Source organism: Astyanax mexicanus, chromosome 6, assembly GCF_023375975.1.
Source record: "Astyanax mexicanus isolate ESR-SI-001 chromosome 6, AstMex3_surface, whole genome shotgun sequence".
NCBI lineage: Eukaryota > Metazoa > Chordata > Actinopteri > Characiformes > Acestrorhamphidae > Astyanax > Astyanax mexicanus.
The window spans coordinates 37917171-37929398 of record NC_064413.1 but is presented as its reverse complement, the minus strand read 5'-3'; the positions used below and the strand labels follow the sequence as shown (position 1 = coordinate 37929398).

The 12228-nt window shown below is 35.1% G+C and overlaps 1 protein-coding gene across 3 annotated transcripts; it reads right to left on the bottom strand.

Annotated features, from left to right (window-relative positions):
* Positions 1–225: 225 nt before the first annotated feature.
* tcaim (T cell activation inhibitor, mitochondrial) lies at positions 226–8930 on the bottom strand. Of its 3 annotated transcripts, none has more exons than XM_007250422.4 (11): positions 8789–8930; positions 8170–8249; positions 6587–6719; positions 6344–6494; positions 5779–6037; positions 4343–4465; positions 4002–4099; positions 3483–3574; positions 3155–3387; positions 1835–1966; positions 226–1092 (listed from the first exon to the last, which is right to left on the bottom strand). In XM_007250422.4, the coding sequence occupies exons 2-11, from the start codon at positions 8196–8198 to the stop codon at positions 867–869; spliced, it is 1476 nt and encodes a 491-aa protein (XP_007250484.3). In that variant the 5' UTR covers positions 8199–8249; positions 8789–8930; the 3' UTR covers positions 226–866. The 3 variants fall into 3 exon arrangements, with proteins under 3 accessions (XP_007250484.3, XP_007250486.3, XP_007250485.3); XM_007250424.4 differs by having other exon boundaries at positions 8869–8928; XM_007250423.4 differs by lacking the exon at positions 8789–8930 and adding an exon at positions 8556–8763.
* Positions 8931–12228: the final 3298 nt, after the last annotated feature.

Genomic DNA, 12228 nt, shown 5'->3' with positions numbered 1-12228 from the left:
GTATAGTACACCAAAATGTTTTATTATTCCTTAAAAAAAAAAAAAAAATATATATATATATATATATATATATATATCATATATATATATATATATATATCATATATATATCATATATATATCATATATATATGATATATATATCATATATATATCATATATATATCATATATATATCATATATATATATATATATATATATATCAAAATAATAATAATGTATATATATATACACACACACACACATTATTCACTGTTAAATATTTAGAACTTTTAATGGAATTAGTGTTGTTTGTCTGATAGGCAAGTTACCTGAAGACTGTAGATGACTTCCATCTAGTGGAAAACAAGTGCGTTACACACATTGCATTCAATGTGTTCAGGCAGTATACTACATGAGTACTGAAAAGCTATTACCTCCTTTCAGAGATCTGGCAGGAAAACATGGAAGTTGAAGTACAATAGAGGATCACAATGTTGAGTCATAGAAAAGTAATAATCTGATAATTCACAATAAAAGGATGTTTTACATCCAATAACCATTTTAGGCTCTTTCTTGTGAGACTGCAAATGCAGTGATTGCACAAACAACACGCTAAACAGCATGTGGCTAACCACAACTTACTGAATCCTTAGACTAAGTGCTTCATTTCAAAGTCACATTAAACTCATCAGAATCAATATACTGATTTACAGCACAAGCACCCTTCACTCAACTGCTTTCAAAACAAACCACCTGCCATTTGCATCAGGAACCAGTTGGCATATCTCTACAACCCTGCACTTCTATATGGCAGCATGTGTTAAAGGTCTTGCTGCCCAAAGACTTTCAGTGTTTTTTTAGGTATGTGAATGTGCAGTGTGCATCAGCCCTTCCAATCCCAGGGTATACAGAGATCTCCGTCCTGCATGACCGAGTAGAAGTGCGAGACGCGGAGGTGCAGGCCCTGCATATGAGGGGACCTTTCTTCCATCAGGCGTCTGCAACAGGGGATCATCTGACTGGTGGACACACTGGGCTCTTTGGACAGGCTGCGCAGGGACAGGTCCTGAACACAGTTGGACATCACGTTCTCCTCCTCAGCTTCTAACCTGCAGGTAAACATAGAATCAGCTAAACTGAGAATATTCTGGATTACCTCAACATTTTCAAATATTATTTTTTTAGCGTGAAGAGCCCTTAACATAAATGGGCTATTGTTAAAAAGCAGTATTTTTATTTTCTTAATAATTAACAGTTAATTCTTTTAAATTGGCATTTGCATTACTATGCTATTATTTTAAAACGACAATAATACTGTTCATGGCAATTATTTTTGGGACAGAATATCGTCTAAATTAATTTCAAACTAAAGTTATAGTGACAAGCCTACTTGTTACATGTTGAAATGTTTGTGAATTATATATTAACGTATATATAAATACTAGGCGAGAAGTAAAGAGTTATATAACCCCCAGCACTGAGTGTTCTCTTAAGCTTTATAGAATCATTTTGGGGCGAGATGAAGAGTTATGGATAAGGCAGTGCTCCAAAATCTAGTATAAAACCTTCCCTGGACAATGGAGAAAGTTACTCCAAAAAAGCAGGATAAACACTTTTAATATCCTTAATTTCAGAATTATCAGCTAGGAAAACTATGTTTCGAGTTATATTTAGGCAGGCACTTTAGGCTTTACCCAAGCATAAAGTATCTGGTCCAAAATGAATCAAAACATTTTAGACACAGTCTGACCCAGATTATTTCAGATTATTGTTACTCATACAATAAAGCCACGACTACTAAATCAATTTGTTTGCTTCAGTAAAAATACCAGCAGCCACAGCAGCACTCACTGGTCCTTGCGCTGGATGCGTCTGCGGGCCTCCTGGGCGTGGCTCTGCAGGAAGTTCTGCAGGTGGGCGGGATCACACATTGTAGGGATGATGAAGTGACCCATCTCATGGAGCCTGGGAGTGGAACTGTCACTATGGCAGGCAAAGAACACAGTATAGCGACTGACACAACAGCGCAGTGCACAGGTTTTATTTGGTCTATTGTGGATTGCGTTAATAAATGTCCCATAAAAACAATACAGGAACATGCAAAAACGTTATCAGTGTTTCTGTGTTATAGATGTACAACCATGCCAAAATCCTGTTATCTCCAAAGGGGAAAATTTACGGAAGAAGTCAACAAACAGAACGCAATATGGTAAGAACAACGGCAAGATTTAAATGTTGGAAAATGAATAAATGAAAAAACTGCAGAAATTAAGTTAAATTTTTTTGAATGACATTAACAATTTGTAGAACTACAATAAATTGTGAGAACAATAAATACATATGCACCATAAAATCACATTGGTGGTTGCATGACTTATAATTTTTAAAATCAATGACTTGTTAACTAGATGTAGTTTTAAGTGATTTACAAGAGCAAGAAATGTGTCAAATTGTATGTTAAATAAAAGCTAAACACAATATATAAATTAAACTTTCACATTTAGTGTTTTTTAGGCTACACCTTTTCAGTGGAAAATAAATAAATTTGCAAAGTAATTCAGCTGTACAGGTCCATACTTTACACCTTGTATCATTAAACATTAAATACAAGTGATAGAAACTTTAAAAATAATCTTCCTAGGGTGCTTCAAACTCATGATCAAATCAATAACCATAATCAAAAGATCCATAGTGCAGGTTGTACACATATCAGCAAAGATTGAGACACTACAAGCTTTCCTCCTGTGATAATACTTATTATATCTCTGACCATAAAAACAGCATAAACAGCATAAACAGCAGGAAAGTGTTTAAATATACTACACAATAATGCTGAGAAGCAAACTGGTGATTTGGCACCGTCTTTCATCTGTGAGCAGATGCTTTAAAACATTTGCTAGGGATGCTAGTCTGTCTGTTTCCAGCATCTTGCTACCACTGGTGTTAGCAGTTAGCACTGGAGGCTGCTTTTCGACATGATTATATGCTGAATTAGCATATAAAATAATCTTTACCATCTGCCTGCATTCTTGCTACTATTCACATCCTTCTCCGACAAGTCAACAGCTCCCCACTGTGGTGATTAATGGTAGTCCTGGTCAATTAGTAAACTAGTTAATTTGTTTATGTAACCTCTAATACGTGGTGTAAGAAAAGAGAAAATGACCTTACTTTTCCAGGGTCATGGTGAGGCCCTGTAGGCTGCGGGGGTGCAGGGCAAGTCGGTGGGGTAGCAGTCTTTTGTGGAAGTTGTTGAGAGTTCTATAATGCTCCTCCAGAGGCAGAACTGGACCCACACGCTCCATATGGATTACCTGGATTGCCCCTAACAGGAAACTGATCCTTTCTTTTAGCAACACAGTCTGCTGGAACAGACTGCAGTAACTAGGTAACCTCTGAAAAAGCTGCAAACATAGAAAGTTAGCAGACCCAGCTAACAAAAGATGACTTGGTGATTAATAAATATATGTGAAATGGAATTGGGAGATTAATTTCTTACCTTTGTCCACTGATGATGCACATCCATTGTTCCCAGCATCACATGGCCTGAGGCATTCATTCCTGACTGGTCAGTGAAAATTACTGTGTGTCCTGTGTGGGTCAAAATGTCCGGTAAACATAAACCATGCAAGTATTTGAGCCATCGCATCAATATGACTGTTAAAAGAGACAGATATTATATAATACCATTCAAACCATTATGGCATCAATGTTATTAGTAACATAAATCAATTTGTTTGCACATAATTTAAGCTGCAGATGACACCAAAATAACCAAAAACCAAAGCTATAGTAATATTTGCCCCATATTTCAAAACAGATTAAATAACAGTTATTATTAAAATGAATTAAAATCAACAGCAAGAAAAGAGTATAATAATGTTTATTTACTATATACAATGTAAAACCTGTACCCACACTTTACTGGGTTTATTACTGTATGCACAGAATTACAAAAATTAGTAGTGTAAGTCATCCAAAATTTTAAATGACTGTGTCTGGTTTGTGGATACAGTACCTCTCAGATTAAGCAGGGCTTCTGGGCTCTGCAATGCCAGACGACTGAGACTCTGCAGCTGACAGCACCTGTGTGCAACTCCCCATTTGCGCTGCCACCTACAGGTTGGAGGAAAACAAGTTTCAACACAAATGAGATTCCATCTGAGGCCCCTGTTTGACCAGAGCTGTACAAAAAAACTCAAATCCAGATTTCACATTGAGGATTTTCCCCAAACATCATTAGCAAAAAATTAATTTAATTGTGTGTGAAGTTAATCTGAATCATAAGTGATCATGGTGAATCCTACTGAATTAACTGCCTAAAATGTTCAATCAGAACACACAGACTCTCCAGCTGACCTGATATCAACAAGGCCCAGTTTCTCAATGAGCTCTCTCTTCAGTCTTTTCAGCTCTGCCCGCCGGGGTACACTCGCATTCTGCTTCTTCGTGGCCTCTGGTTCATTGTTCTGCAACCACGAACTGAACAAACAAAACAGAGCAGCACTTTGTTGAGACTTTTCATGACCACTTAATTACTTACAAAAAGAAGTTGAATACCCAATAAGACGAAAATCACAATAAATACTATGCTATGGTCTTTTCAATAAATTCGTATAAATAGGTCTGAGCACCTTTAAGTAAATTATTATTTTTGTACTAGGAACTGACAGTTAAACCAATCACTCAAAACTTCAAACCCTAAAAACCATGCACTTTCCAAACAACCATCTATATATCTAAAAATAGAGATGAGAATAATCGATAGAGAGGAATATATTGATGCGTTTCATGAAAATCACATATGGGGGCGGATCAATCATGTTTTGGGTTTGTGTTTCTGCCAAATGCACTGGCAATATTGCATGTCTTCACAAAGAAAAAAAACAATTCAACTCAACATCAGAAAACCTGGGATGCAAGTATTAAACTTTCAGCAAAAAGGCTGAAGATGAATGGTTTCCACAATAGGATTATAATCCAAAACATCTTAAAATCCAACATGAACTGCATGAAGAGACAGAAACGTTGAGCTCTTGAAAAGCCCATTACAGTTTTTTTTACCTAAACATAATAGAATATGAGTGGAAAGATATTACTGCTACAAGAAAACTACCGGTACTATAAAAACCTTTACAAGTTGTGATTTCTGACATAGGGGGTGTTTCTGACATAAGGGGTGTAAAGATACTGACTTTTAACTGACTCTCAATAGCAAAAAGAAAACAACAACTTTATCATTCGGAAACAATGGCCTAAAAGAACCAGAAGAAATTTATGTTTTAACTAGTTCTAATTACTGTGTAACACATTGTGACACTCATGCTAATGCAATATAGCTAATGAAGGGAAATTGCAGTGAAGTAGCTATAGTACTTTGTTTAGTTTTTTTTTTTATTACAGTAATTATTATTACAGTTGACCATGGCTAGGGTTATTAATGCTCTGAATTGAACCTATTATAAGTCCTATAGTTTAGACTCAGCAAGCATAACTTCTATAGAAGAATAGAATCTGCTTTATCTAAAAACAATTAAAAGTTTATGATGCAGGCAAGTACTAGTAAACCTGATTTGTTTCTAACATCCTGATAAAAGTTAAGTTAGACAACATAAGCACATAAGCCTTGTTAAAACAAACCACACCAACATTTTTTATAAAGTAAAAAAAAATTGCAAACTGTAATTATTAAAATAATATTCCATGTTGAGATTTTATACTAAAAAGAGGATCAGGTTTCATAATGAAGAAAATGAAGAAGGTTAGGCTTGACTGGGTAGATATGACTGGATTACCTGAGAGTAGCCTCCATTTTCTTGGCCTGCTCCATCTCTTGTTCTGGGTCTCTGAAACCTGTGAAGCTGTAGTACGTCTTGTCCCATTTTATGGGCCGATAAAAAGGAATTCCCCCTTGCTGTGTTGAGTTTTGACTCTCTGCTTTGGCTTTGAGCAGTTCTTGCATGTGCTCCACTGACAAACTACAGGACTTCAACACTTCCATCACTGTGCTCAGGACATCCTTAGACTGCAAAGTGAAAGTCACTGACCGGAAACCTGGGAAATAGATGGATATGGACATTATAAGGTGCATTATATCATCAATAATCTGCCCAAAAATGTATCACCCTAATTACGGTTCTGTCTGTATAAACATTTTTAAACCTGGGGTACACTGGAATGCTTTGCAAACAGTTTAGCACTAAACAATCAGTGCAAATCAGTCTTTCTAACAGTCAAATTCAAAGTGTTTTACGATGTAGAAGTAGACAGCATAAATGTAATCTAGGAAGAGCAAAGTGTACAGTTGCAGTCTGTACTGACCAGACAAAGGTCTTTGATTAGAAAATCATTAAACTTTACCAGAGGGCAGCAGGTTACTCTCGCTGTCTGTTTTCTCCTTTGTGTCCCGGACATAAAAAGTGAGCTTTGTAGGTTTGAGTGACCGCATGCCTGGCTTTTGAAGATTCTCTAAGTAGCCATTTAACCTTTTTAGAGAGTTTTCATTCACTTCCTGCAAAACAGAACAAAATGATTGAAAAAAGGAAAGCAAATATAATTGAATACATATTTACAGAAAAGTTAGACTAGCCATTAATATTTTACCCTTTCTTTTGGATGCTGACCAAAGAAGTCAGGATGCACAGCAAAGTAAAAGGGTCGGAGTGCATTTACAGCATCTGCCCCCGACAAAGCTCTTTTTTGAAATACATTAGCAGCACAGCATCTTCCACCAATCCTGTTTCAATGTGTATGAAAAAGAGAACAATGAATTAGAAGTCATTTAATGGTTAAATTCTCAACAGTATAGGAAGTTTAAATCATATCATACATACAGTACAGCTACTCTAAAGAGTCTTTTTAACTGATCTTGAGATGTTTTCAATTGTGAAAGTGGTTACAAATCTGGTTATTCAGGTGAAAACGTACCTTGAACTGGCAAAATAGTTAATTATATTGGTTAAACAGCTTAGCTCTTGACCAGCATAGATTATGTTTTCATATGAGTTGATGCATTAGCATGACCAACTTGACCAACATTTGACTTGTTTGATTAAGACTAATGTTGTCAGGTTGGTCATGCTGGTCAAAGAGCGAAAGCATCAAATTTAACTAAAACCTTTTGTTACCTAATACTGGTCCAACCAGCTGGCCAACCCAGCTTTTCAGCAAGGAGGCAAAACAGCCAACTTGCTTACATGGGGCTCACAAGGGTGGAACATGGTCTAGGTGGATCCAAGGTGTGAGTGTGTGAATTAAATTCATTCACCTTTGTTTTAAACAGATTCTATCTAGGCTCCTAGTTATATGTGCAGTGTACAAACTAGATGGGGCCAATGTTTAACCCCTCCTGGTCACATCAATGGTATCCATATCTGGGGCCAACATGGAACCAATTGACAAAACGTTCTAGTTCCGATTTGGGAAACCTATAGCTACAGGTCCCACATGGGCATCCTGTCTGGGGATCTTAGCTATCTCCAAAATATGGTATAAGAAGATAAGTGTTCTGGAATTACACTGTATCTGAATTTACAGAATATTATAAATTGTTGTTGTTGTAAATAAATGTTGTTGTTGTTTTATTTTATATGTAAATAATTTAACCCATCCAGACCTGAATTATGTTTCAGAGATGAAAAATTATAAAAATAAGAATTCTGTTTTCTGTTTGTAATGCACACACAATAAGACACTACTATTCTAATATAAAAAAAAAATCAATTAACTCTACTGAACATAATAAAAAGTATGGGTGGGCGATATATGTCATGGTATTTTCGCGATAATTATACTCTTGGTGATGTGACAAAACATTGAATTAAAAAAAATATTTCAAGAATACACTACTGCAACTCAATGAAAATTAAATGTTGTTATTGCATACGTTATGAAATGGCACACTCCTAACTGAGATATTAATAAATACAAAACAATTATCAGATTTGTAATAATGAGCTTGTATTACTTTGCTTCATTTGTTTTATAGTGCTGACATGCCCTAATGTCTGAGATGCTGATTTTTTTTCCAGTGCAGTGGGTGAGGCTAAGCTACTTTTTGTCTGGCTTTTCTAATAGGCAACAGGTTTCAGTTAGTGTTCTGTGCCAAAAAATATTAAAAACATTTGAAAACATAAACTGCATGATTGTAATTGCAATTAACGCAGGTTCTGAAAGGGTTAACTAACCTCATACGCAGTAAGGTGCACACTGACATCCCGTATGTTAAATCTTCTTAGACAGGAAAAATGAAGTTCTGAAAGCATGCCTGAAACAAAAATAATGAGACACAAACACCAACATGACACACATATATTTTTTAATCAGAAACAGGGTTAATTATTAATAGAACTAAGCATATATGTATATTTAAAGTAAAGAACCATGGCATTAATCAAGTTTTCTCACTATGTCTGATGCTTTATTAACACTAAACTTGGTCAGTCCCACACTTAACCTTATTTAACCCACATTATACAACAAAGCACTTTAGTTAACTAACTTACTAACTAATACCTGTCTTGTAAACATTAGGTTAGCAAGCTATTCAGACGCCACAGATACGCTGTAATACCTTTTAAACGACAGACAGACAGCTGTAAAGCTGGTAATGATTATTCTGGGATATTTGACTGACAGAAGGTCGCTGCAGTTGCTCAGTATCTCAGGATATGTTGAGCAAGTCAAGGACAGGACTTACACCAGCTAACCTAGCACGCTAGCAGACAGGCTAACTACTAACAGCACAGCTAGCACAGCTCACAACATACAGCTGACTGAACCGCTAACTACACTGCTCATATTTACCCTCAGCACTGCATTAACACGCCCCACTCATCATAACTGAGGAATAAATCAGACTGCCTGGTCCACTTCATTCCAGATACCATTCATGTTTATATCCACCGCACGATTACAGTCACTCACAGCCGCCTCCTCCTCCTCCTTCTCCTCACTGTTCTGGTGGCGATGTTGACATCTAGTGGTCTAAACAAGAGCAAAAACCCCAAGGTTCGCACACACCGCACTGCCTGCAGTCTTTACACTGCAATCAACACAAAACAAGAAAAACAACACGTGAAATTATCTCATTTTAAAATAACACACCTTATTATTTTCTCTGATAATGTTTTTGTTATACTAAGCATGGTGTATGTGTGTGTGTCTATGTGTAAGATTATTTGATTATTTTAGGAATAATGATCTAAAACAATCCTATTTTTTATCTTATTTTAAGTAATTTGAGCTCAGAATAAGTACATAAGCACAATTCAAGTCACCATTTAGGCTATTCTGATCAATTTCTCCAAATACTAATAAAAAAAAAAACTTAGATTTTTGCTCATTTTAAAACTTTGCCAGTGCTTATTTTAAAGAATTCTCCTAAGAAAAACTGTCTTACCCCATTGGCAGATTTTTTTTTTGTTAATATAAGCATACTCACCTCCATTTACATATGTTTCATCTATATTTTGTCAATTATTTTTTTTTGCAGTGTAAAATAGATAGTCAGCAGGTACGGCTTTATTTTTTTACTTAAACTATTTCACTTATATCTTTTATGTTTGTTTTGGCTCATAAATAGAAAAAAATATATATAGAAATCTTAAGTCAACGGTTGTCACAGTATTCAGTGTTGATACTGTAGGGAAAAGCCTAACAAACCGTGATACTCCTTTAGATGTGCTTTGCACTGCAAAAAAATAAAAAATAGATTGTCAGCAGTATCGGCTTTATTTTTTTACTTAAACTATTTCACTTATATCTTTTATGTTTATTTTGGCTCATAAATAGAGAAAAAAACATGATACTCCTTTAGATGTGCTTTACACTGCAAAAAAAAAAAAAACTTAAAAATCTTAGCAGAATCTTAGTGAAATTATCTAATTTCAGGGCAATACATTCTAATTTCTCTGATAAGATTTATTTTGATTTACTAAGCATTGTGTATGTGTACGATTATTTTGCTTAATTTGGGAATAATGATCATTCACTTTTTTTTTACCTTATTTCACAAATTTGGACTCAAAATAAGCACATTCTAATTAATGTCTCAAAATTTAAACAACCAAAAAACAGTGTTTTTGCTTAATTTAGGTCTAATTTCACTTATTTTGAGACCTTGCTATTGCATATTTTATTTATAGCTTACCCCATTGGAAGATTTATTTTGCTTAACATAAGCACATTCGTCTCATTTTACATATATTTTGTCTAGATTTTACCAATTGACTTTGCAGCGTAATCTAGCTAGTCAGCAGTAATGGCTCTATTGTCCCCTTTAAAATTAATACTTAAACTATTTCACTTATATCGTTTGCTAATTTATTTCTGTTCTTTTTTCATATATATTTTGGCTCATAAACAGTGAGAAGAAATACAAATATTAAGTCAACGGTGGGCACAGTACTCAGTGTTGATACTGTGGAAAAGACTAACAAACCATTATACTCCTGTAGATGTGCTTTACACTGCAAAAAAATAAAACTAATCTTAGCAAGTGAAATTATCTAAGGCAATACATTTTGTCTTACTCTAGTTTTTGCCAATGGATATTTTGCAGTGTAGAAAGGATTATATTCTAACACTGCCTTGACTTTATTTATAAGACAATATTCAATATTTTATTTATTTATAATACAATATTCAGGACAATCTTAATATAAGTGGTAGAAGGGCTGGGACTAAATTAATCAATAGGAGTACGATGGTTGGTTAGATTTTTTCCCCAGTATCAACACTAAATATACATCAATTGAACTTAAATTAATTAGCAAAAAATAAAATAAATATAATTCATTTCATTGTTGATTTTAGAGGGGACAATAGAGCCATTACTACTGGATATATAGTTTACACTACCATTTGCAAAAATTACACAAAATATATGTATATATGTAAATTAAGTCTGCCAATGGGGAAAGCAAATTGCTCTTAGTACGATTTCCTAAAAGTCTCAAAATGATATCAATAAAATCAAGCAAAAATCTTGTTTTTTTTTTCAGTGTACTACTATATGATTATATTACTGTATTTATGTTTTGGAGTACTTTGTCTTTTCAGTGCAAAAAAACAGTGTCCTGTTTCCCTCTTTTAGTAGGTTCTAAAGTTTGTAGAACACGAATAAAGGAGCCATCACTTTTATCCATCCAATATGTATTACATCCAAACAATCAAACACATATATACTATACACACACATTGTTTTAAGGTTGTGCCCAAGGCCACAGATGGCTGTACTCATGCTCTATGTGTTTTATTGTGTAGGTGAGCACCACATTTGGGTTGTGGTAGGACAAAGAGACATCTGTGGTCCTTCCTGTAGACTTTGCTGCTGTATTACTGCTACTTTATTGGGTTGATCAGTGTGAAGGAATTGTGTTATAAAATGAGGTTTGTTAATATTTTCTCTGTAAAGCTGGTTTGTGACAACCTTTTTTTAGAAATAGAATTTAATTGAATTAGTGTCAGGTGTGCAGTGGCCTGAAGAGACTGGAGCTCAAACTACCCCAGTGGGTCGCGGAGAATGGGGCATATGTGCTGAACTTCAACAAAGGGTAATTTAAGAATGTCCAATATCCCAAATATTGTGAGTTTGACAGCTTTTTCTGAATTGCAGATTTTAGCAAGTCTTTGTATTGATGTTTACCTCTCTTTCCTGTCCATCTGTCTTTCTCTGACTCTGTCATAGCTCTGTACTCTCTTTCTCTTACTTATGCTCTTGCTCTCTGGGCTCTCTTCTTGTGTCTCCACAGCAGACATGGTTCTGCACTGCAGGCCTTTGCCATTGCCCTGTCTTGCTTTAAGGCCAGGAGATGAGCTCGACTCTCTCAGTCTCTCTGACCCATTCTGACCAACTGACCTGAACACAGAAGACAATCAAGATCCCTTATATATCAAGAACATCATCACCAGCCTTTTAATATATAAAAAAATCAATATCTTAGTGACAGTAATTTTGAACCATTACAGTAAGTCTGATTAGAACTGTCACTGTGGGTGTCATGGTTACTTATCACTGCCTAGACAACATTTTAACATTCAACATTATCTTAGCCTCATTCACAGTTAGTTTAACATATACACAAATATGTAACCTACAAACACTGTATTCTCAAGATACATCATGCTCTGTAGGTCAGTGGTAAAACGCAAAAATAGCTATAACACCTTATAACACCATGTCCATGAAGCATTTATTTCAAAAGAACTAATTTTTCAGGGAATGGAAAAAAAGGCAAGGACAA

What these genes read in the sequence shown, in the direction of transcription:
- tcaim (XM_007250422.4), bottom strand. Translation starts at nt 8,198, where the DNA reads ATGTCAGTGTGCACCTTACTGCGTATGAG. An exon ending in TGCACCTTACTGCGTATGAG is followed by an intron (nt 6,720 to 8,169) that starts GTTAGTTAACCC and finishes ACATTGAAACAG; the next exon opens with GATTGGTGGAAGATGCTGTG. An exon ending in TGCATCATCAGTGGACAAAG is followed by an intron (nt 3,388 to 3,482) that starts GTAAGAAATTAA and finishes CTATGTTTGCAG; the next exon opens with CTTTTTCAGAGGTTACCTAG.